The 26,714-nt window shown below is 37.5% G+C and overlaps 1 protein-coding gene across 1 annotated transcript in view; it reads right to left on the reverse strand.

The window, feature by feature from the left end:
- Nucleotides 1-2,992: 2,992 nt before the first annotated feature.
- The window catches only part of epb41l4a (erythrocyte membrane protein band 4.1 like 4A), a 53,384-nt gene continuing 29,662 nt past the window's right edge, over nucleotides 2,993-26,714 (reverse strand). Inside the window, exons 7-23 of the mRNA XM_051909762.1 lie at nucleotides 24,399-24,486; nucleotides 23,786-23,874; nucleotides 23,290-23,353; nucleotides 22,493-22,584; nucleotides 17,259-17,336; nucleotides 16,280-16,395; nucleotides 13,777-13,864; nucleotides 12,435-12,512; nucleotides 11,605-11,718; nucleotides 9,703-9,753; nucleotides 8,669-8,746; nucleotides 8,306-8,425; nucleotides 7,431-7,478; nucleotides 7,265-7,333; nucleotides 6,024-6,134; nucleotides 4,167-4,245; nucleotides 2,993-3,670 (exon numbers count right to left, since the gene is read on the reverse strand). Coding sequence (XP_051765722.1) covers nucleotides 3,560-3,670; nucleotides 4,167-4,245; nucleotides 6,024-6,134; nucleotides 7,265-7,333; nucleotides 7,431-7,478; nucleotides 8,306-8,425; nucleotides 8,669-8,746; nucleotides 9,703-9,753; nucleotides 11,605-11,718; nucleotides 12,435-12,512; nucleotides 13,777-13,864; nucleotides 16,280-16,395; nucleotides 17,259-17,336; nucleotides 22,493-22,584; nucleotides 23,290-23,353; nucleotides 23,786-23,874; nucleotides 24,399-24,486 — 1,474 coding nt within the window. The 3' untranslated portion in view covers nucleotides 2,993-3,559. The remainder of the gene's footprint in view (nucleotides 3,671-4,166; nucleotides 4,246-6,023; nucleotides 6,135-7,264; nucleotides 7,334-7,430; nucleotides 7,479-8,305; nucleotides 8,426-8,668; nucleotides 8,747-9,702; nucleotides 9,754-11,604; nucleotides 11,719-12,434; nucleotides 12,513-13,776; nucleotides 13,865-16,279; nucleotides 16,396-17,258; nucleotides 17,337-22,492; nucleotides 22,585-23,289; nucleotides 23,354-23,785; nucleotides 23,875-24,398; nucleotides 24,487-26,714) is intronic.

Consider the following 26,714-nt stretch of genomic DNA (forward strand, 5'->3'; position numbering starts at 1 on the left):
TTAGAAATAGATAACAGTCATAGTGACTTTAGTTTGTAACTATACATATCTCTGTGCCAGCTTTAGTATTGATGGTAGCTTATAATGCAATTAGTATAGATTTGATTTTCCATGGTTAACCGTGTTCATAATCATTAAACTAACCATGCATATTAAAAAAAATTCACATCAACAATAAACACATCAATAAGTGTACATTATTACCTATACCTAATTATTTTTGTATGTATTGTATTAATTTTATTATCTTTAACTCTCCTGTCCAAGCACTTTTAAGACAATGATCATGTGTGTTTAGCACAGTCACCTGACCATTATAATGAGATGAATTCATTAAAGAATCCCTTCTTTCTCGTTTATTTAATTCTGACATAATATTCGGCCACAGATGTGTTTCGTGACTTTTCTCTCTGTAAAATTAGGTATCTGCAATTAGCTAGGTAGCAACATTGATAGGCTACTCATCAAGTCATTGCTAAATTGGACTAATTTGGACAGTCTCGCTAAACGTGTGTTGTTTTAATGAGGAGACTTTAAGACTTCGCGTTGGGGAAAGATAAACTAATTAAGTGTGTAAGGACTGCCATCTTGCCTTATTTATGACCCTGTTTTGATGTAAAGTAAATGGAGTCGAGGAGTCGATTCCATCGACTCCTACAGTGGGAGTCGGGAGTCGACTCGGGAGACTGGAATCGAACTAGCAGTTCAAAAAGCTTAGGCTACATCCTACGCCTTCCGCATTCAACTTACGGAAAAGGTGTAGCTGACGCGACGCCAGTTTCATGAAAGCCTTCCAAAGACAGTAATACATGGTTAAATGGCTCCCTGAGTGATAATTCAAATAATAAATGTGTTTGTCAGGAGTTGATTAGATATGCAATTCTGTAATGTTGAGAAAACGCTTCTTAAAAGTAAAAAATTATTTCTGTAACTCTAGTGTGGCTTGTCTGTGTGTGCGATTCCACAAACCTGAACGTATACAAGCAGTAGACTTTTTTTTTAAGGAAAATATAAAAGATAAATAGTAGTAGCAATGAATTATGAATCATTACTGCCATTGTGAGAATACCATGTAATCATGTAATCTATAAAAAAACAAAAAAAAAAAAAAAACAGCCTAACTGTAGTCCGATTACGAGTATTTTAAAAACGTAGCTAAGATAATCTAATTACAAGTACTTAATTTTTGCAATCTGATTATGTAATCCATACTACATGTAATCAGTTACTACCCAGCACTGCAAAGAGCCCTTTTGTCTTGTGCATATATGGGCTTTTCCCCAGTAAAATGATTACCTGTACCATATAGGTGCTGGTCATATAATTAGAATATCATCAAAAAGTTGATTTATTTCACTAATTCCATTCAAAAAGTGAAACTTGTATATTATATTCATCCATTACACACAGACTGATATATTTCAAATGTTTATTTCTTTTAATTTTGATGATTATAACTGACAACTAAGGAAAATCCCAAATTCAGTATCTCAGAAAATTAGAATATTGTGAAAAGGTTCAATATTGAAGACACCTGGTGCCACACTGTAATCAGCTAATTAACTCAAAACACCTGCAAAGGCCTTTAAATGGTCTCTCAGTCTAGTTCTGTAGGCTACACAATCATGGGGAAGACTGCTGACTTGACAGTTGTCCAAAAGACGACCATTGACACCTTGCACAAGGAGGGCAAGACACAAAAGGTCATTGCAAAAGAGGCTGGCTGTTCACAGAGCTCTGTGTCCAAGCACATTAATAGAGAGGCGAAGGGAAGGAAAAGATGTGGTAGAAAAAAGTGTACAAGCAATAGGGATAACCGCACCCTGGAGAGGATTGTGAAACAAAACCCATTCAAAAATGTGGGGGAGATTCACAAAGAGTGGACTGCAGCTGGAGTCAGTGCTTCAAGAACCACTACGCACAGACATATGCAAGACATGGGTTTCAGCTGTCACATTCCTTGTGTCAAGCCACTCTTGAACAACAGACAGCGTCAGAAGCGTCTCGCCTGGGCTAAAGACAAAAAGGACTGGACTGCTGCTGAGTGGTCCAAAGTTATGTTCTCTGATGAAAGTAAATTTTGCATTTCCTTTGGAAATCAGGGTCCCAGAGTCTGGAGGAAGAGAGGAGAGGCACACAATCCATGTTGCTTGAGGTCCAGTGTAAAGTTTCTACAGTCAGTGATGGTTTGGGGTGCCATGTCATCTGCTGGTGTTGGTCCACTGTGTTTTCTGAGGTCCAAGGTCAACGCAGCCGTATACCAGGAAGTTTTAGAGCACTTCATGCTTCCTGCTGCTGACCAACTTTATGGAGATGCAGATTTCATTTTCCAACAGGACTTGGCACCTGCACACAGTGCCAAAGCTACCAGTACCTGGTTTAAGGACCATGGTATCCCTGTTCTTAATTGGCCATAGAAAATCTATGGGGTATTGTGAAGAGGAAGATGCGATATGCCAGACCCAACAATGCAGAAGAGCTGAAGGCCACTATCAGAGCAACACCTGAGCAGTGCCACAGACTGATCGACTCCATGCCACGCCGCATTGCTGCAGTAATTCAGGCAAAAGGAGCCCCAACTAAGTATTGAGTGCTATACATGCTCATACTTTTCATGTTCATACCTTTCAGTTGGCCAAGATTTCTAAAAATCCTTTCTTTGTATTGGTCTTAAGTAATATTCTAATTTTCTGAGATACTGAATTTGGGATTTTCCTTAGTTGTCAGTTATAATCATCAAAATTAATAGAAATAACCATTTGAAATATATCAGTCTGTGTGTAATGAATGAATATAATATACAAGTTTCACTTTTTGAATGGAATTAGTGAAATAAATAAACTTTTTGATAATATTCTAATTATATGACCAGCACCTGTATATTGCACTTAATTTAATGTGGGTTATCTTTATCAATCTGTTTGCCTCCCTCTACTGGCTGCAGTGTGTCACTTCAACATGCTGGTAACATGCAGGTAAAACAACCCCAGTCTGAATGCAATGGAATGTCTTTATTGACAAGAAGTTGTTAAAACTCAAGAATTTGAGCTTCCAGTTTAGCTACAGTGATTTTGTTAAACAGAAATGAGAGTCTACATTATTGTGCAAAAACAAAAATAGAAATACAGCAGCAACATTTCCTACAGCAGAGCTGACTCTAAAATCTGAGGACACAACGAACAACAATAATACGAAGCACTGTTTACCACCATTTCCACATGCTGCTTGAGCTCACAGACGTTTAATACTGTACGAAAATGTGTTCAAAAGAGTCTGAGTCATGTGCGCTATACAACTGTCCACCATCCTTCATTTGATTGTCAGTAGGAAAGGAATCAGATTTCACAGGAAACTCTAGAACAGTGAAGAAATACATTTTACTGTGGTATTAAACTGATTTATGGCATGAACTATGATGAAAGTAGCTTGAATTTTCATTGATGGTGTCCGTGTATCTGGATCACTTCAGTGTTTCCATACAGACTCCACCAGAACTTGACTTTTCATTTTCACCGGCGAACCTGCCGCTCGTCATTGACACGTTGACGGTGAAAATCGGTCACGTTTCTGTTTTCACTCGAGATGTGTGTACGGTCTTCACCACCTTGGCGGTGCTTTTAGTGTCCTGTTCAGAGCTCTCTGAGAGAGTGTCTCTGGAGCCTTTCTTCTTCTGAAAAAAACAAAAAGTCATGCACACATTACAGTGAGAAACATCAGACGCTGACTATATGACTAAACAGCACAGGTTACATGTGACAGTCAAGATTTTTTGAAAGTGTCTTCTGCTCACCAAAGCTGCATTTATTTGATCAAAAATAGAGTAAAAACAGTAAAACTGTGAAATATTATTACAATTTAAAGAACTGTTTCCTATTTGAATATATTTTGAAATGTAATTTATTCCTGTGACCAAAGCTGAATTTTCAGCATCATTACTCCAGTCATCAGTGTCACATGATTCTTCAGAAATCAATTAATTTCAAATTTAGTTGAACTGTAGTGTCAGTGCAAAATATTATCGGTCATTTAAACCCCAAAGAAACACATCAGAACACATTCTATAGGTTATAGGACTCTAAAGGTTAATATTTTAATAAGCACTGAAACTTTTCACTAGTTAAATATTTAAGCAGGCCTCTGCAGTAATGAAGAAGGTGGCGTCTGACCTGCGCAGGGGTCAAGCTGGATCCGGGCACGTCTGCAGTGCGGGTAACAGGGAGAGGAGGCACCAGATCAGTCCGAGAGCTACAGAGATGAATGAGAAAAAGCATTAAAGAGGACCTATTATGCTTTTTTACATGTTCATCATTCTTTAGTGTTTAATGTTGCTGTTTGAGCATGAAAAAGCTCTGCAAAGTTCCAAAGCACAAAGTCCCTCCAGCGGGAGTTATTCTCTATATCAGTGTCACTGTTTCTGAACTCCCTGAAACGCCTCCATTGTAGTCTTGAGTTTTCTTCCGGGAACGAACACATCACAATATTCCTCATTTAAATAATTCCCGCCCAAGGCGTATGCAAAATAAATGGGCGGCACCTGGTTGAGTTAGTAGTGTGTTGTCTCCATGTTCAAGAGGCACAGTCTGTATCCAAAATCTCATACTCTCTTGAGTAGGTACTTATTACTTATTGTGGGACCACTAAACAGTATGTTCTATATAGTATGAATGTAATCAGGACGTACTACATCCACCATGTTGTCATTATCATGAGACCTACTAGCATCAGTTGTGTCACTTCATCGAATTCACAAAACCTCTCCCGTGGTCTCATGGGATAGTAAACTATCCGTCATATGCACACTTCAAAATCTCGGCAGTAGTAGTTGGTCATCCGGGTATTTTTGGCCTACTCTTTTATGAGTACAGTGAATTCGGACGTGCTACTTGTCACATACTGTTTTATAGTAGGGAAGTATGCAATTTCGGATGCGGCTGCTGTTTTTTCCACCCCGGATCTAATGTGGTTATGGTAAGGGGCGTGACATTTCCAAAACACGCTGGAAACGGTTGACCAATCACAACACACTGGTCCAGCCAACCAATCAGGGCACACTGTGCTTTTTGGAAGGAGGGGCTTCATAGAGACAGGCACTAAACAGACCCTGTGCCCCAATGTTTATACTATCCATCCTAAATAGTATGTGAGATTGAAATAAGTGTGTCCTAAAGCATAGTATGTTGAGTATGTCAAAAGTCCCCGGAAGGGCTACTATTTCCAGTAGATTTTCGAAGTGTGGATCCGTGCACACTATAAAGGCTAATATTGCCCACAACCCATTGCGCTTTGGAGGACTTGGTTCAGAACTACAAACTACAAAAATGTTTAAAAAAACGACAAAACATGGCGGATACACACGACCTACGGTCAAGTAGAGAAGTTTGAGTGACTAATAATCAACATTTAACCTGATAAAAAATATTTATTTAATGTTATCCGTGTTATATTTCATCTGCAACAACGTAAACATTTATAAAAATCATTTGGCCATTAACTTTTAAATGCATTGTTATGCATTAATATCAGGAGAGTCTCAGCATGAAAGACCGTGACTGGCAGATCAATGTGCTGCTGCATTTCTCTCCAAATTAAATTAAATGAAACGTGGAGGATGTTAACTGTGACAAGATGATTGACAGGCCAGTTTACGATGACAAGATGCGTGTAACTAAGCGACAGAGAGCATCCGTTAAAGACGCTATTTTATGACGTGATAGTATGTCCCAAAGCTTGTCTACTCTTCTGCTACACACTCAAAAGTATGTACTTTTTCTTCACAAAAAAAGTACATAATTTTAGGGCATAGTATAAGTAGGCAAATTGGGATGCAGCAAGATACTGACAAACTGAAAAAAGAGGTGCTGCAACAAAATAATGTGTTTTTTGAACATTCAAGCATGAAAACCTGATCTAGTAGAGCCCAAAAAACAAAATCAAGGGCAAAATACTGTAGGTCCTCTTTAAAATGAAGAACAGTGATTTTGATATGAAAAATATTTTTGACCACACACTCAGGATGTACTTACTTGACCTCGGAGAGCACAGACCTCTCGCCATCCGAACAGTTGGAGCGTCGATACTGCCGGAAGCTCCTGGGAGAATGTGAATGGCGGATCTTGATCGGGTCACCTTGTGTTCTGAAATGAGATACATGCAGTTGTTTGCACTTTGGTGCCACATGGGCCCTAGTCTTTAAAAGCTTCTTTTCCGGGTTACTGCAAACTCAGCGTTCATCAGACTGATATCCTAAAACATCAGATTTACATGCGGCTCATCAGGAACAGTTTTAGAGGCTCAGTGAGCTGAACTATCAACACTTATTGTCAATGTAATGCATTGGGGGTTTTCACATGCTGACAGACATTTATTGTTTTTTAAATTCATGTGCCTTGTAAACTTTAAACAAAATATCGCAAGAGGGCGGGACAACTTGTCACTCACATAAGATCGACCAATAGCAAACCTAATCCATCCAATCAATTTCCTACATTTATTCTTGATCAAGAAGCTGTTTCACTTGGATATACGCCACAATAGGAAAGATGCCAACTTTAAGGGTCCAACAAACATTCTTTGCATACATGTTTGCAACTGTGTTATCAAATATAACAATATGGGGTTTTCATTTTTTATGAGGCAGCAAATTTTCCCCTAGTTATGTAAATATTTGGTGTTTTATGATGTTTTATTTCCTATGTAAAAGAGATGAACCCAAACTGTTTCACTTTCTGTAACACGAAATAGACAAAACATCCATGTATAATCAGCTTTATTTATAAATGAATTAAGAATGATTTCCCATTCGCTCTTAATGGTTTCGCACATATATTTTTTAATATATTTATATTATTTTATTTAATATTAATTTCTTAATTAATTAAAGTCATTCTTTCATCTTAATTAAATTGTCATTTTGGTCACACTTTAGTTTAGGGTCCAATTCTCACTATTAACAACCACTTTTACCTCAATAAACTCTTAATTTCTGCTTATTAATAGTAGTAATGTTAAGTTTAGGTATTGGGTAGGATTATGTGATATAGATTATGGTCATGCAGAATAAGGCATTAATATCTGCTTTATAAGTACTAATAAACAGTCATTAGTACTTTATAAGTACTAATAAAGAAATGCAATCTGACAATATCAGCCTGATAAATTATCTAAATGGAAGTAATTTTTATGGGTTAGATCAAGTAAAAATAGATCCATCAAATTAGTTGCAGGTTAGCACATTATTTTCATAGGACAGTTTGATTTGACTCACTCCACTTTCTTGTACGGAATCTCCTTTAGTTGCTCCTCAGAGAGACCTGAAGGATCGACCAGCTCCTTCCTGTTCACAAACACAAAATGATCATTGCTGACTCCTCTGCTTTATCATAGATTCATTTTCACTGTCTAGTAAATGATGAGAGTGACGTTAAACTCACTGGATGTGTTTCCAGAGCTGCTCTTTAGCTTGAACGTCAGGACTTCGTCTACATCAAGAAAATAGGTCATAGATCACATCATAGATTTTGTATTATTTAACCCTACAAATCTACTGTATCATATTTGATATGTACATTTTGAAGGCCTCTAAATGATCAAAACTGTTGCACACAATCTACTACATGCCTTCTGTCATCTGACTGGTAGTTTATACTTTTTTAGCAAGTAAAAGACCTTTTAGTATAATTGTAAAAACGTCCACCTTCAGCTCGTGGGTTCACGTGTCTTTCTGCTGTGAAATCTTTTAAACGGTAAATGTATGAATAACTTTTATATTGTTAGTAATACTTCAAGATGGACAGCAACTTAAGTTTAAAAGAAAACTTGTTAAAATGTGAATATCAAATATGATCCGTCGGTTGCATTGCATATAATAGTTGCATTACATTGCACTATATGTTTTAAAAATACTTTGAAAGAGCTTTGATCATAAAAATAAGCATTTAAACATCATGTTACCAAGACATATGACTGAAAGATATAGAGTGAAAACATAGATATTTACATGCATTTTACGTATGTAGTCTGTCATGCACCTGTTATAAAGATCTCATTGATTTACATTACAAGCTTTCAGAATTTCATCTGACTTTTTAGACATATAAATATCAGCAACTGCACCAAATTGAGTCTCTTTCCTCCATATTCTCACTATATCATACTATATGAGCCTTATGTATCAAATATGATAACAAATAACACATATGCAATCCTTTTTTTAAAGATTTTTTTTTATATTGTGTCTAAAGGTTCAATAACCTTTCCATTTAAATAAATGATCAGGGGTTAACAGGGTTAATAATTTCATGCTTACGATCGTGAGCGGTGTCGTGAGCGCCGATGGTTCGGATCGTTCTGTGTTTTTTCTTTCTGTCTGCGCAGCACAACCTCCCACTGCGGACCAGAATCCACCATCTCGTTCTCCTGACGGGACCTGCAGCGCACAGACATATATTTTTATAGAGTTTTAGTAGTGATTGCATTGATATTGTGATTCAAATTCATGCTTTATTTCAAACTGAAAAGATTTTCTGCTTTTTTTCTGCCCAAAGATTTTTCCCAATTTCCTGCAATCATATTTTAAGACCATTAAAATACATCATTTATAATGTGCATATATCTCACACAGCAGCCCTGTGCCTTTTTATTGTCCCGAAAGCTCAGTGGAATCACACACCGGTTTCTTTTTTTACGATGTTCCCTGTTGGAATTCTCGGATTCACTGCCACTGCTGGTGTTGCCACGGGAACGTGATCTAAAATGGCAAATCAGAGGGGTCAAAAGGTGACAGGACAGAATGAAAGAGGGACACACATTCCTGAATATTTCTAGAATATTAAATCAACATCAGTTTTGCAAAAACAAAACAAAACAAAAAATAGTAATCACAAATCAATCAAATAAAAATCACAGCCCACAATTTACAAGAAATAATGGTATGAAGTATAAGTATAAAGTGGCATCTGCACTCCATATGAGATGTTCTTAAAAATAATTGAGTGTATATATATATATATATATATATATATATAATATTTAGTTGAGCTCAAAAGTTTACATACCCCTTGCAGAATCTGCAAAAATGTGAATCATTTTAACAAAATAAGAAGGATCAGGAAAATTGCATGTTATTTTTTATTTAGTACTGTCAGTACTAAAAAAAAGTACTGTAACCCTTACAGATTCTGCAAGGGGTATGTAAACTTTTGAGCTCAACTGTATATATATATATATATATATATATATATATATATATTCAATTTCATATATATATTCATTATATATATACTCTAGTTCTACATAAAATATGTAGAACTAGAAGCTAAAGTTTGATGTTGGCTTGAGAAAGCCTGAGTGGGCAGGTTCATTGGAACGATTGTTAGATGAATGGGAGCTATATGTTTAAGTTGGACCTATATATATATAATCTCCATCTACAAGCATGTACATTTATTAAACATGTTGGCTAATCTGATTGTGCTTTCAGTTCCCAAAAAGAGTGAAGCACACTTAGTTGTTTAACACAATCCATTCTGCAGAAAGTGTCTGGTCCTACTTAAAAACAGCAAACTTGACAAACTTGTCTTGAAAAGCATATATTAGAAAAACAAAGAACTGTGAGACACGAAACACTGATTGTTTCCTTTTTTGTAATATTATATTAGTTGTGAATCTGTTGAAATCTAAAGGAGCAAATGAATAAAAGCGAACCTCCTCCTGTGCTGTTTGTTGGCCTGTGGGTCGTCAGTGGTTTGACCTCTCCTGTCGAAAACAAAACACAAGGAAGGGCGTTTAAAGAGAAACACTGACTGTTTCATCATCTCTGACAGACACACACACAAACGCCAGCGATGCTTTGAGGATTTATCAGTATTTATTTATTCTCAGCCATTCTTTCATCAGTTCCTTGCCTGCGGCAGCACTCGCGTCTTATTGATGCTAGAGTAACTTTCAGCTCCTTTACTGCCAGACAATGAGACTTTAGCTGAAAAAGAATCATTCTAGAAATATCAAATCATGTTTATATGATGCCAAAAACCTTTTATAACTACTGCAGATATTCAGTGTGTTATCAATTATTAAAAGGACTAAAGTAAATCAAGACATTTTTATTCAGATGCAACTCTTTGTGTTGGGCTTCTTGGTACAAATAAGAGGTAGCAAAGGACGTTTGTTCCAGTTTATTTCCACTAGAGGGAGCAAATGCATCTGGATTCAGATTCAGTGTTGACTCTCAGGCGCTCAAACTGCATTAAAGTCCCCATGAAATCAAAATTTAAGTTTTTTGGCTTTTAGTATGAATATGTTAGTCTTAATGTTATCTATAAGCTAGTGTGCTCCAAAACAATGACAAAAATCACATTTAGAAGATATAAGTGTTCAAAACTTACAGTCTCTCACTTCCGCCAATATGGATATACAATACTCTGCACTTTAGCTTCACATCATATCTTCTGTCCAATCAAATGCTCTCTAGAATCTGAAGCGTCCCGCCATTATAAATAGATGCTGAAGCTGCAGCTGAAATCGGTCACTTGTTCACATATGGTGAATGGCACATATAGGGGGATAGGGAACGATTAAGACAGTGTAAATATGCTTTCCATTGGAACGAATGAAATCTGGTTTCACGATAGTGTCACGCGAACCACTGCAGCACGAGCACAGTCTGCTCCGGCACAGAGACACGATAGAGCGGATCATATGCGTGAGATGATGAATACCAGAAAACGTATCGGACCCATTTGAATTCTGCACAGAATACTATATTTTAAAGCGATATGGAGGAGATTAGGAGGAAACTGAGGCTTTACCGGCTGAGCTGTGATATAAAAAAGGGCAGGAGCTGTTCGAAATGTCCCCCCCGTCTTCCTGTTTCAGTGGAAATTACATCAACACATTGAATAATGCTACGTGTTTCAAGGCACTTCAGTGGGACTTTAAGACTTGAGGGCTGTGTCTGAAATCGCCCCCTATACCCTTAAATAGTGCACTATTGGAGGGGACAGAAATTTGTAGTGGTGTCCGAAACCATAGTGGAAGTTATCGAGTACACTCATTCAATCCTATAATGCACCGCAATTATGAGTGTACAACCGATGTACACTCAACAGCTAGAGAATACCCATAATGCATTGTGAGTGTCGTGCGCCAAGTGAATCCCCGCATTTGACCAGAAGATGGCGCCCGCAGTTGAATCATCCATCTATTTTCCAAACCGCTGGTCCAATGTGGGTACAGCGTAATATCATACAGGTATAAATTCCTTTTTAATTGATTATTAAATTGTTTAATTAAGGATAAACTTGCTAGTTTTCCATGACAGAGTTCAAGATAAATCTTTTCATTACTACTGGAGCTGCCTAGTTTCAAATGATTATTAATCAGCAAGTACAAACTATGCAAAAGCGGCGGCCCTTCCGGCGCACTCAGTGTCCGAATTCATGCACTCGTTTTCATTCATTCCTTCAAGTGGACTATATTAGTGGAGTAATGCAGGGAATAGTGAATGAGGGTATAGGGGGTGATTTCGAACACAGCTAAGGTCATAAATGAGTCTTAATACAGAAACGAAATGCATGCAAACACAATGGTGCACCCTTGAGCACACACCTGCGGCGGGCCGAGTGAGATGTCTCGTTCTCGCTGCCTCCTGAGGGTGAACGTCTGTGAGCTTTTGGGAATTTGGGAGATTTGTTCCGCTCACTGGCCGAGTTGTACAGTCCGCTGAGGGAAAACAAAGACGGGACAGCTTAGAGAGGACAAAAATGAACATAACAAAACATTACATCAAACACCTTCAAACACCACAGGACATGAATATGAATAAGTGTTATTCAGGGTTATTATCATTAACTAAAACTATTAAAACATTTCTGCTAAATGAAATAAAGCTGAAATAAAATAAAATAAATATTTCTTGAAAAACTAAATGAAAATTAGAAATGTTGCCTTGGCAAAATACTGAAAGAAGTTTAAGCTGAAGCACTAAGATTAAAAACTATAACTAAAACTAACCGAAATAGCAATATTTAAAAAAAAATAAAAAAATAAAATAAAATGATAAGCACATATTACTAAATGATATTAATAAAATTAACATGAATACAACTATAATAAAACTAAAATAACACTAGTGTTACTGTTAAACAAAAAAAAGTTGAAATAAAATAAAATATAAATATTAGATAAAAAACAAACTAGAAAACTTAAATAAAAATTAGAATTAAGAAACTGAAATAAGTTTAAGTTGAAACTAAAATTCCTAAAACTAAAATTGAAATAAATATAAAAACAAATACAAATATACAATAAAAGCTCATTTAAAATATGAATAAATACTAATAGTATACAAATAATTCTAAAAAATAATTTTATATATATATATATATATATATATATATATATATATATATATAGTACTGTATATCTCAGTACTGTACCTTTGTGGGGCGTCTTCCTCCCATGGTGCACTGGGCTTGTTCTGCTGGTCTGAAGTGCTGTCTGTCTTTACTTTGGGACTTTGGAAAAATATAATGAAACATGATGTTGACTGTTGCTGCTTGTGTTTTACTATTTCATAGAATCCTGCAGAAAAAATCACTCTAAAATGAGATCTTAGAGACATCAACGATAGAGCAAATGGAGACTGTACAGAATCTCCTACTTCTCAGATGTTTCTTCTGAGAAACACATGGATCTCCTCTAGAGTTTCAGAAGAGATTTCAATATGAACTCAAACATTTCTCATCACATTCTCCAAGGATCAAATGATCTGAGCTTCTATACACTTTCATATTATAGACTGTGTCAAAAAGCAAAATGACATGGTAAATGTACCTTGACTTAAGAATGTTTAGATATTTGTAATGGAAAACAAGACAAAACATACTAAGAAAGAAAATCATAAGATACTTAAGTTCATGTTTCATTGATGTATCAACTTGTCTCTCCTAAAATTCTCACTATTAACTAGTTGCTTATTAGCATGCATTTTACTAGGATACCTTGGCTTGCTTAGTTGGGGACACTTGATATTCAACAATGTTTTTGATCTGCCTGCATTGACACCATTGTATGCGAACAGAACTGAGCTGGACGATGATATCACTGTTTTCTCCAGTGCTGATATATAGGTAAATTACCTAAATTAATAAAGACTGATTTTTACAACGGAATGAATCAATACTGAATTTATTTAAGCTGGACAATGACACCATTTTCTTTAAGAGCTGCTGTGCAGCCAAAATTATTTGCCAGTTATCACTGTAAAGCTGCTTTGACACAATCTGCATTGTAAAAAGCGCTATATAAATAAAGGTGACTTGACTTGACACTGGCTGCATATTAGTGCTTATAAAGCACATATTAATACCTTATTCTGCATGACCATATTCTACATCCCATAATCCTACCCAATACCTAAACTTAACAACCTTACTAACTATTAATAAGCAGTAATTAGGGGTTTATTAAGGCAAAAGTCATAGTTAATACTAAGAATTGGACCCTAAACTACAGTGTGACCATTTTTCCTTTTGTATCGAAATCGTACTGAACTGTGACCCCAAAAACGAGACTTCTGTGTACCGTTACACCCCTAGTATTTACCGGTAAAGTCATTCTGGTAATTTTACGGTAATTTACTGCGATTACTGTGTGGAAAGGGCTATATGAGACAGAATTGAGATCTCATTTTATAGTGCTTTGAGGAAGAAAATCATGTTTGCTGTTGAAGAACTAGATGGCTTTAATCACATAATGCTTAATGAAGGAGTTTAATACCTCTTGACCGGTGTAAGTGAGGTGGTTTTGGACTGGCTTTCGCTCATGTTGTCCATCTTTGTGACCGTCTGGCCTCCGTTGCTCCGTCCTAAAGCACAGATTTCCGAAACATTAATGCATCAATCTGATATTAGCGTCTCCATCCAGTTAACAGTTAACCAGAACAATTTCTTATCACACTGGCTGCGTCCATCTGTATCCGCCACACAAGCCCTCTCATGTCTTTCCTCTGTTGTTTCAAGTGATTGCCGTCTGAAGGCTGTTTCCATTAAGTGCACAAGGGTTGGACAGAACAATAGAAGCGCAGCACATGCATGGAGGTCAGGTGCGACTTGTGCCGAGCTGCGTCACTGTGTCACACACACACACACACTCTCACACACACATTCCTGTCTCAGCCGAACAACAACAGCTTTCTGTTGGCATGCCAGATCTCAATCACATGCCTGTGGAGCGCTGAAGTGAAGGCGGTTTCACAAAGAACCGGATCAACTCAGGTGGAACCAAACTGACCGATCACACACCTGAGCTGCATGTCATGTGATACTCAGGGTTTCCTTTTAACCTTTCTTTGTACAAGCCCAAAACGTCCAACAACATGACTGTATCAGACAATGTAAATGGAGATATTCACTGCAATCCCACCATGCTGAGGTGTTGCTATGCAGTTGCCAGGGTGTTCTGTGTGGTTATCAGGTAGTTGCTAGGGTGTTCTGTGTGGTTATCAGGTAGTTGCTAGGGTGTTCTGTGTGGTTGCTTGGGTGTTTTGTTGCTGTGCAGTTACCAGGGTGTTCTGTGTGGTTGCTAAGTAGTTGCTAGGTTTTTGTACTGTTGCTATATAGCTGCTAGGTTATTCTGTGTGGTTGCTAGGGTGTTTTGTGTGGTTGCTATATCGTTGCTAGGGTTTTCTGTGTGATTGCTAAGTAGTTGCTAGTGTGTTTTGTTTGGCAGTTACATAGTTGCTAGGGTTTTGTACTGTTACTACATAGCTGCTAGGGTATTCTGTGTGTGGTTGCTATGCAGTTCTGTGCGGTTGATAGATAGTTGCTAGGGTGTCATGTGTGGTTGCCAAGTAGTTGCTACTGTGTTTTGTATGGCTGTTAGGTAGTTGCTAGGGTGTTTTGTGTGGTTGCTATGCAGTAACTAGGGTGCTCTGTATGTTTGCTAGATAGTTGCTAGTGTGTGCACTGTGTGGTTGCTATGCGTTTTCTAAGGTATGGTTTCTAGGTAGTTGCTAAAGAGTTTGTATGGTTACTAGGTAGTTGCTAGTGTGTTCTATGTGGTTGCTAGGTTGTTTTGTGTGCTTAGTAGGTAGTTTCTAGGGTGGTTTTTGTGGTTTCTAGGTATTTGCCAGGATGTTTGTGTGGTTGCCAAGTAGCTGCTAGGGTGTTCTATGTGGTTGCTAGGTAGTTGCTGAGGTGTTTGTATGGTTGCTAAATAGTTGCTAAAGAGTTTGTATGGCTACTAGGTAGTTGCTAGGGTGTTCTATGTGGTTGTTATGGTGTTTTCTATGTGGTTAGTAGGAAGTGCTAGGGTGTTTGTGGTTGCTATTGTGTTTTTGTGTAATCAGGTAGTTGCTAATGTGTGCTGTGTGGTTACTAGGTAGTTGCTAAGATGTCTATGGTTTCTAGGTAGTTGCTAGGGTGTTATATGTGGTTGCTAGAGTGTTTTGTGTGGTTAGTAGGTAGTTGCTAGGGTGTTTGAGTGGTTAGTAAGTAGTTGCTAGGGTGTTCTAAGTGGTTTCAAGAGAGTTGCTAGGGTGTTTGTGTGGTTGCTAGAGTGTTTTGTGTGGTTGCTAATTAGTTGCTAGGTTATGCTGTGTGTTTGCTAACATATTTGTATGTTGCTAGGTAGTTGCTAGGGTGTTCTGTGTGGTTGCTAGGTAGTTGTTAGGGTGGTCTGTGTGGTTGCTAAGTAGTAACTAGGGTGTTCTGTGTGGTTGATTGGTAGTTGCTAGGGTGTGCTGTGTGGTTGCTAGGTAGTTGCTAGGGTGTTCTGTGTGGTTGCTAGGTAGTTGCTAGGGTGGTCTGTGTGGTTGCTAAGTAGTTGCTAGGGTGTTCTGTGTGGTTGATAGGTAGTTGCTAGGGTGTGCTGTGTGGTTACTAGGTAGTTGCTAGGGTGGTCTGTGTGGTTGCTAAGTAGTAACTAGGGTGGTCTGTGTGGTTGCTAGGTAGTTGCTAGGGTGGTCTGTGTGGTTGCTAGGTAGTTGCTAGGGTGGTCTGTGAGGTTGCTAAGTAGTTGCTAGGGTGTTCTGTGTGGTTTATTGGTAGTTGCTAGGGTGTGCTGTGTGGTTGCTAAGTAGTAACTAGGGTGTTCTGTGTGGTTGCTAGGTAGTTGCTAGGGTGGTCTGTGTGGTTGCTAAGTAGTTGCTAGGGTGTTCTGTGTGGTTGCAAGGCAGTTGCTAGTATGTAGTGTGGTTGGTTGCCTCAGGAAGCACCTCATTGTTTAACATGATGTTAGACGGATGTAACAAGAGTAAACTCTGCGCTGAAATGCAGCTCACCTGCAGGCTGTGCGCTTCTCTTCGGGTAGGTCTTGCTGCGGGTTCGGATCACCTGTAGGTCGGGTCGGGGGAGAGTTACAGACGGCTCTCTTCCAATCTGCATTGCAGTTTTTCCACTAGAAGCAGAAACACACATTATGATACAAGTCTTCCTGTAACACTATAAAAGTACGTCATTAAAGGACTAGTTCACTCAAAAATATAAACAATTCCAAACCTGTATGAAATTAAATACATGTTTTTTTTGGATGGGTGAACTGTTCCTTTTAAAACTGGTGTTTAGTGGTTGATTTAGTGCTGTCAATCTGCAATTTGGCAATTATTTGGACTTCTTTTCTTTTGAGTTCGGCCCACATTTTGATGAATGTGATGCTGCAGTTAAAGCAATTGCACTGTGTTTAATGACTAACCCTGAGAATAAAGGACATGACGTCACTGCTGAGTCACTGCTGTTTAACAGACATTCAGTATTATATCACTGTCTGTGACTAATCTCTGTCTGTACATATCAAATATCATTACTCATGTCTTGTGTTTTTATCTGACTTTAGACAATACCGTTCAAAAGTTTAGGGTTATTAAGACTGTTTAATGTTTTTGAAAGAAGTCTCTTCTGCTCACCAAGGCTTCATTTATTTGATCAAAAATACAGTAAAAACAGTAAAAATGTGAAATATTATTACAATTTAAAATAACTGTTTTCTATTCGAATAAATTGTAAAATGTAATTTATTCCTGTGATCAAAGCTGAATTTTCAGCATCATTACTCCAGTCTTCAGTGTCACATGATCCTTTAGAAATCATTCTAATATGCTGATTTGCTGCTCAAGAAACATTTCCTATTATTATCAATGTTGAAAACAGTATAAATATCACTATAAATATCTTTTCTGTCAATTTAATGCATGCTTGATGAATACAAGTATTAATTTCTTTCAAAAAACCCTTTTCAATTCATTAAATTTCTCTTTTACTCACCTGTAGCGATGCTTCGAGCCCAGAGAGCTGAATTTGGACAGTTTCCTTGTTAGCGAATTAGACTCGTTCTCTGGCATTCTGTAAAAGACATTTTAGTTGGAACATTTACAAAAAAAAAAAAATCAACATTTTAGATGAACAAGAAAGCTTTAATTTACAGGTTTTTATGTATTTATCCATTCTCCTTTTCATTTTTACTTCTGATGAAACATAGATGCTCCTTCCAAACATCTGTGTGGGGCAAATCTGTTGTTTACACCCATATTTTAATGAGGTAAATTACAGAACGAGTGTTAAGGAGAGCTTTCCTCTCATTAAAATTCAAAAGCTATAAACATGCTGCTCTGATAAAACACAGAGCCAACCAGCAGAGAAATTAAAAGCCAAAACATAATGAGAGATCAGACTAGAACGGATGCGTGTTGTACATGGCTGTGCTGTTGCTAGATAAAACATTCAGAGATCTTTGTGTTAAGATGACAGAACATGATTTGGCTTGTTTTTAAAGTCCGGACGGTCCTGTTTCAGCTCAACGATTCAAGCAAGGTTTGCCACTGAGCTCTGCACACGTTATATGAACAACAGCAATAGCAAACAACACGAACAATCATTAATTCAGCAACACTTTACAACAAGGATTCATTTGTCATTAGTTAACATGAACTAACAATCAACAATACTTCTATGGCATTTATTAATCTTAATCACTGATGTTAACAAATGGGACCTTACTATAAAATGTTAGCAATAATTCTAATAAAGTTTTAGTATTTTTTTTTAACACAGTTTGGAGGTGTAACTTGTCTAAATCTCTCTCGTGTCGCTCTTTGTGTTTCCCGAACTTGAGTTTCACACGCGGATTACCAGCAGAAATCTCCAGCCTCCTGCATTCTGTGCTTCGTAAAGCTCTTTGGGGAGCGGAGTGAGACCGCTCTGATTAAATAAGCACCAGAGACGACTCTGAACGCGCGAGGCGACGCGGGGAGGATTGGAGCGCAGCCCCGAAAGCTTCTCCTGTAAATAAGAGCCTCAGTAAAGCCCCGGGAATCTGAAGGGCCCTTCAGTTCACAGCGTTTCTCTGTGAGAACGTACAGGAGGCAGTGCAGTCAGAGTATAATGCAGCTGGTTTTGGCTTCTGCACTAAACAAGAAGTGCAGACAGGATTAAGATGTTTTTAAGGGATGTAAATGAGGGTGTTGGAACCAGTGTTATTTTTAGTATCATTGATATACTATTATAGTTTTTGCTAATATTTTAAATTAGATTTTATTTGTATATTTTAATTTTAGTTAAAACTATTTTTTGTTTTATTTTTTAAAAATGTCTATATAGTTTTAGTTTTAGTTGTTTTCGTTTACTTAAACTAAACGAAAATGAGAAGTGTTGCCATTGCAACCAGCTGAAATATAATAAGCTAAAGTTTTTTTATTTATTTTATTTTAGTTCAGTTAATGTTTATTTTATTTCAAGTAATTAATTTTTTTATGGTTATTAAAGTATTGTAGTAAAGCAGTTTCATGCAGTGAAAATGTGGAGTTGTTACTGACCTGAGCCTTAAAATTATTGAATTTATTGGTGCTGGTAATATAGTCAGGTTGATTCTGTCACATCAAATAATATCTTTGACTTTAATAAAACCAGTTAGTTACATTTTTACCACAAGAAGCACATTTTCTAAGTTACCTGACAAAATAGTATATTGGATGTTAATTTTATATATAGCGGTAATTAAATATGACTTAAATATGAATCTTATGTGGTATATACAGTATGCATGTCCAAAAAAACATGGTAACAGCATGCTATTATATCCAAAAAATGTTTTGCACTTGATTAGTGTTATTTTAGTATTATATCTAAGTTTGTTGCTAACTAGCTGTTTGGCACGGAAATGGATATGATAATGTTGATATGTTTGGTCTTGCTGGAATAGATCTGTTACGCTGCTGCCGTTTTTATTACTGCTTCTGCTATTGGTTATTTCTGCTGCTGTTGTTATTGCTGATGCTGCTGTTCCTGTCATTGCTGCTGCTATTGGTTATTTCTGTTGTTGTTGTTATTGCTGCTGCTGTTGGTTATTTCTGCTGCTGTTGTTATTGCTGCTACTGTTGTTATTGCTGCTGCTGCTGTTACTGTCATTGCTGCTGCTGTTGGTTATTTCTGCTACTGTTGTTATTGCTGCTGCTGCTGCTGTTATTGTCAGTGCTGCTACTGTTATTGCTGCTGCTGTTGTTATTGTCATTGCTGCTACTGTTGTCATTGCTGCTACTGTTGTTATTGCTGCTGCTGTGGCTGTTGTTATTGCTGCTACTGTTGTTATTGTCATTGCTGCTACTGTTGTCATTGCTGCTACTGTTGTTATTGTCATTGCTGCTACTGTTGTTATTGTCATTGCTGCTACTGTTGTTATTGCTGCTGCTGTGGCTGTTGTTATTGCTGCTGCTGTTGTTATTGTCATTGCTGCTACTGTTGTCATTGCTGCTACTGTTGTTATTGCTGCTACTGTTGTTATTGTCATTGCTGCTACTGTTGTCATTGCTGCTACTGTTGTTATTGTCATTGCTGCTACTGTTGTCATTGCTGCTACTGTTGTTATTGTCATTGCTGCTACTGTTGTTATTGTCATTGCTGCTACTGTTGTTATTGCTGCTACTGTTGTTATTGTCATTGCTGCTACTGTTGTTATTGCTGCTACTGTTGTTATTGTCATTGCTGCTACTGTTGTTATTGTCATTGCTGCTACTGTTGTTATTGCTGCTGCTGTGGCTGTTGTTATTGCTGCTGCTGCTGTTGTTATTGTCATTGCTGCTACTGTTGTTATTGTCATAGCTGCTACTGTTGTTATTGTCATTGCTGCTACTGTTGTTATTGCTGCTGCTGTGGCTGTTGTTATTGCTGCTGCTGCTGTTGTTATTGTCATTGCTGCTACTGTTGTTATTGTCATTGCTGCTACTGTTGTTATTGTCATTGCTGCTACTGTTGTTATTGTCATTGCTGCTACTGTTGTTATTGCTGCTGTTATTGCTGTTGGTTATTGCTGCTGCTGTTATTGTCATTGCTGCTACTGTTGTTATTGCTGCTACTGTTGTTGTTGTTGTTGTTGTTGTTGTTGTTGTTGTTGTTGTTGTTGTTGTTGTTGTTGCTGCTGCTGCTGCTGCTGTTGTTATTGCTGCTGCTGCTGTTGTTGTTGCTGCTGCTACTGTTGTTATTGCTGCTGCTGCTGTTGTTGTTGCTGCTGCTACTGTTGTTATTGCTGCTGCTGCTGTTGTTGTTATTGCTGCTGCTGTTGGTTATTGCTGTTGTTGTTGTTGTTGTTGTTGTTGTTGTTGTTGTTGTTGTTGTTGCTGCTGCTGCTGTTATTGCTGCTACTGTTGTTATTGCTGCTGCTGCTGTTGTTGTTGCTGCTGCTACTGTTGTTATTGCTGCTGCTGCTGTTGTTGTTATTGCTGCTGCTGTTGGTTGTTGTTGTTGTTGTTGTTGTTGTTGTTGTTGTTGTTGTTGTTGCTGCTGCTGCTGTTGTTATTGCTGCTGCTGCTGCTGTTGTTATTGCTGCTGCTGTTGGTTATTGCTGCTGCTGCTGTTGTTGTTGCTGCTGTTGCTGTTGTTGTTGCTGCTGCTACTGTTGTTGCTGCTGCTACTGCTGTTGCTGCTGCTGCTGCTGTTGTTGCTGCTGCTACTGTTGTTATTGCTGCTGCTGCTGCTGTTGGTTATTGCTGCTGCTGCTGCTGTTGTTGCTGTTGCTGCTACTGTTGTTATTGCTGATGCTGCTGCTGTTGGTTATTGCTGCTGCTGCTGCTGTTGTTGCTGTTGCTGCTGCTGTTGTTGTTGCTGCTGCTGTTGGTTATTGCTGCTGCTGCTGCTGTTGTTGCTGTTGCTGCTGCTGTTGTTGTTGTTGCTGCTGCTGCTGCTGTTGGTTATTGCTGCTGCTGCTGCTGTTGTTGCTGTTGCTGCTGCTACTGTTGTTATTGCTGCTGCTGCTGCTGCTGTTGTTGCTGTTGCTGCTGCTACTGTTGTTATTGCTGCTGCTGTTGCTGTTGGTTATTGCTGCTGCTGCTGCTGTTGCTGCTGTTGTTGTTGTTGCTGCTGCTGCTGTTGTTATTGCTGCTGCTGCTGTTGGTTATTGCTGCTGCTGCTGTTGGTTATTGCTGCTGCTGTTAGTTATTGCTGGGGAAGGTAGAGGGTTTCTGAATGCGTGCTGCAACTGCTACAACAAATGCTGACCAAGTATTTGAAGGTTGAGCAGCGAGCTCATTGGTTACTGATACAGCAATCAACCAATCAGCTGTGCCCTATAGAGAATGATGTGATTACAAGCAGATTGAGTTAAGGACCTATCAGCATGCGGCATCTAGAGTTTCATGACAGAACTTCATATTTATATACTATTATAGTTTTTTATTAATATATCGAATTAGCTTTTATTTGTATACTTTCAGTTTTCATTTTAATTTTAGCTATTAAGTTGTGTAATTTTGTTATGTGCACTTTTATTCTTTTTTGTTTATTTTCAATATTACTATTTTTGTTTAGTTTATTTTTATTTCAGTTTTAGTCAATGAACTGAAAATTTTTTGTTTTATTCTATTCAAGCTTTATTTCAAATAACAATAATGTTTTACTAGTTTTAGTCTAGTTTAGTCCACCCATATTTCAAACAATGGCCCAGTTGTGCAGGTTTGCTCTTTACAACATCAGGAAAATCAGACCCTTCCTGTCAGAGTATGCGCAACTAAGTCCCTGCAGATGATCCAGAATGCAGCAACACGTCTGGTCTTCAACATGTCACACACCCTCCTGATCTCACTCCACTGGCTCCCGATTGTGGCCAGAATCAAATTTAAGGCTTTCAGAACTAGCACTTGAACAGCACCTCCCTACCTCAATTTTATACTTACCTCAAGTTTATACTTCCTCCCACCAGCTAAGGTCACTGAATGAGCGACACCTTATTGTTCCTTCACAACGAGGCAAAAACTCTCACTCTCCAAAGCTTTCCCCCTCTCTGTTCCTCTCTGGTGGAATGACCTGCCAACCTCCCCACAAACCACTGTGACCATCAAATCTAGCTTGCTTACTAATCTAGTTGTCAAATAAACCTGCCATTGTATTTTACGAATATTGCTGGCTCCTTGACGAATTGCTTTGTTCCACTCTTGTAAGTCGCTTCGGATAAAAGCGTCTGCTAAATGCATAAATGTAAATGTAGTTGACCATAATAAAAATTGTTGTTCTACCTAAAGAAGGTATGATGCTCCACGCAGCACTTCCACAGGTTCTTGCAGGCCGTCTTACTGGGAGCGTCAAAGAAGAACGACGTCTCATTACACTGCAAAGATACAAGGAAGCTGTGTTCAAATGGATATCTGTATGTATATATCTGTTGTCCCATCACCAGTGGTGCCCCTCATGTGCTCTAATTAGTCTGTTCTCACTAGGTTAGGTGAAGGAGGTCATTAAGGGCTGAGTCCTCGAATGAGAAGACGCCTTCACTCGCAGGTTAAATTGGCCCCTGGAGGAAACGGGTTATAGACACTTTCAAGGAAGACTCAAGAGAGGCTTAAGGCCAGTCATAACACTCAATCAATAATGGGATTTTCATTGAGTCCTCATAAAGGATTTTCCTCCCAGTAGTCACAATTGGGGGAAATCGATGTTATGGAAGCAGTTGCAATAAGGTAAAGCAGTTTTATATATGAATGTTGTTGCTTGCTTTGAATGGAGAAACAAAGACTCAGTATAGAGTTGTTGAACACAGGCTCAACATTGAAGGGATAATGTCAAGCCAAAATTCAAGTCAAGTCAAATGTATTTGTATAGTGCTCGCAAAACACATTGTTTCAAAATGGCTTTACAGAAAATCATGATGTTAATGTTTACAATATCTTACTATCTTCATGCCTTATAGTCACATTTAACAGATTGGTGCTGGGCGATAATATAATGCAATGGCTGCATGCAAATTAAAGGGATTTCGAGATCACACATCTATAATATGTTACATTAAAACAAATAATATAAAAAGAAGACTTACATCTCTGCCCATAACCCGCAGCTCAAATTGTGTTTCCTTGAAATACACTTTCGTAATTCTAGGCCTGAAAAATCAAATATTAAAAGTAAATTTTTTAACATTGTGAATAAATATAAACATAATGACAGAGTGAAGAGTAATAATGTAATGTCATGTAATGTAATATAATATAAATCTGTTTAAAGGAATAGTTCACCCAAATATAAAAATCCACTCATCTACTCTGCTTGTTCCAAATGATTACAATGAATAGGACTGAGGGTTCAAGCTTCAAAAAGGATGCAAAAGCACCATAGACGTATCATAACAATAGTCCATATGTGCTATATTCCAAGTCTTCTGAAGTCAAAGTCAGCTTTATGACAGGAACAGACCCAAATTTAAAAAAGCCATACGGATTTTGAATGACATGTGGGGGAGTAAATGCTGACAGAATTTTCATTTTGGGTGAATTATTCCTATAATAGGTTAAAAATTCAGTTAAACATCAACCTACCAGAAATATTTCCCGACTTGCGTTTTGTTTTTGTAAACCACAACCCCGACAGGCGTCAGTCCTAGGAAGTACTCCGATTGTTTTTCTCCCTGAGAAGACATATGCATTACATTTACGCATTAAAGGGATATTTCACCCAAATAAAAATTCTGTCATCATTTACTCACCCTCAAGTTGTTCTAAATCTGTATGAGTTTCTTTGTTCTGTTAAACATAAAAGAAGATATTTTGAAGAATATGGGTAACCAAACAGTTGATGGGCCCTACTGTATTTTTTTGGTTACCCAAATTCCCCAAAATATCTTCTTTTATGTTTAACAGAACAAAGAAACTCATACAGGTTTAGAACAACTTGAGGGTGAGTAAATGATGACAGAATTTTTATTTTTGGGTGAACTATCCCTTTAAGCAGCCGACAATATTTATAGTATACAATGCCAGGTTTATTAGAAAGCTAGACTAAGAAATAAGCTAGAGCAGAGGAGAAATGCAAAGAAGAAATAAATCATTGAAGAAAAGATAAATGTTGATATTTTATCCGAGCAGAGTACAATGAAGGAAAAGAAAATCCTGTGTTGACATGTCAGCAGGAACGCTTGTGGGCTGTACTTACAAACACAGGGTGCAGATCAACTCCATACATTTCCAGTGTTTTGGCAATTCCCAAGTAATTGTTTTCTGCCTCGGCAGGCACCTGACCCCTGCACAGAGAGGTCAACGTGTTACTGAACACTCAGAGCCAAGAAATACATATAAGAGTGTTTAAACCATTTTGGAAGAAGGCGTATAACCTGGATTATCAAATGAGGAAATGTTAAGATGTGCATTTAATGTTCCCTTGTTGAAACAAACAACGATTTAGTTTGAGCAAACATTTGAAATACCAAAGTAAACGAGAGCTGCATATAAGAAAGAAAAAAAAAATTCAATTTTAATCATTAACTCACTGATTTTCCCAGAAAGGTGTGATTTTTTTTTTTTTTTATATATTATTAATAGTATAAGATTTAACTATCAAAATACACTTAAAAGTGTTCCAAAAAGATGATAAAAGCATGTTGGAATTGTAAAATGTGCATAACATGGATTATCAGATGAGAGAATTTCAATCTGTACAAAAAAACAAAAAAACACACACAAAAAAAAAAAAAACAACATATTTGCAACAGAAAAGAATTTACAATGAGCAAACATTTGGAATACCAAAGCAAACAAGTGCCGCATAAGACCAGTAAAAGAAGAGAAATCAATGGGATGTTTTTAGTCAAATAACTGTAATCATTAACGCACCGATGTCCCCAGAAAGATTGAATGTGTTTTTCAGTGTTGCTTTAAAGTTATTCAGGAAATCAGTGATTTGTAAATGCATGTTTGTCACGGACTGAATAGCAGGCCCATACCAGTGAGGTCAAACATGAAAGCAATTTACCCTACTAACACTAATGCAGGAATGTGGAGGGAGTGCATGATCTTAACACAACAATTAAGAGAAGATACAAATGTATAGATCCCAGAGGGGAAATTCAAGAAGGGCAACCAACCAAACTAACTAACTAACTATGTATCTATGTATGTATGTATCTATCTATACACATACAGTACATGCATAAACACACACACACACATTATATATATATATATATATATATATATATATATATATCAGGGGCGAGGAGGCAAGGGAGGCAGTGCCTCCTCAGTAAATTTTATGAGAAAATAATCCATATTACAAAAATAAAACAATACAAATGTGACATTAAAAAATGTATAAATCACTAATTTTTCTAAAGTAACACTGTCCAACAGCGACACCAGCAGGTGAAGTTACAGCGGGAGGCTTGCCTCCCCTGAGCCCATTGAGCTTTAACAGCCCCCCTAAAGCGTGCACTGGGTTGGGTACGCATCGTGTTTCCTTCTGGAGCATCAGTGAATGTTTGCAGCTTTTTTAATAGTTGTGTTTGAGTCTCTCAGTTGTCCTCAGTGTGAAAAGACGGATCTCAAAATCATACAGTCACTGCTGAAAAGGGTTCAAATATGCAGAAGATGCTGGAAAACTGAAGAATCTGCAGGAGCTGGAGGATTTTTCTGAAGAACAGAGCTCAGTTTAACTGCTCTGAACAAACAAGGGACTCATGAACAACCATCACAAAACAAAAAAACAGTCGTGGATCATCCAGGTAACCACACACAGTATAAGAATCAAGGGTATGTAAACTTTTGAATGGGGTCATTTTGATAAATTCAGCCATTTTTTTGTCTTGTGGACTTTATGTAAACAACTGTTATGTGAAATAGTTTATTCAGGACAGTACTAAATAAAAAATAACATGCAATTTTCATGATCCTTCTTATTTTGTTAAAATGATTCACATTTTTGCAGATTTTGCAAGGGGTATGTAAACTTTTGAGCTCAACTGTATACTTTCTTTTTAATAAATAGAACATGAATTACATAATGTAAAAATACAAAATAGAATTGTATTTGCTTTCTCTTTTTCGATGTAATGTTTATTTCACCAGGAAAATGTGACAATTTTAAGTGTAAATGGGAAATTAATTTACATTCGATTTATAAAATATTTACATATATTCACACACACACCTCCTATATACGTAAATATTAACAATTAAACATGATTAATATAAAAATTAGTTTCAATACATAATTATCTTTAAAAAAATGCAATGCATAAAAGCATTATCTCTGTCCTTGTTCCTGTGGTCAATCTAGCATATGTACAAATGCATTCTGAATTCCCCTCACAGCGGCGGCGGTTGCGGCGGGTGGGTCTCTGATGGTTGTAGATGCTCTTTTATTAGTGTCGGGCCCCGTCATTTGCAGGCACCCCGGGGACTCGCCGCATTCATCTCTTTCATTTGGGCCCTGTGCGTGCGGCTGCATATTGCTTCTTAATCGCTGAAGCTTTCA

Source organism: Ctenopharyngodon idella, chromosome 10 (assembly GCF_019924925.1).
Source record: "Ctenopharyngodon idella isolate HZGC_01 chromosome 10, HZGC01, whole genome shotgun sequence".
NCBI classification, from domain to species: Eukaryota; Metazoa; Chordata; class Actinopteri; order Cypriniformes; family Xenocyprididae; genus Ctenopharyngodon; species Ctenopharyngodon idella.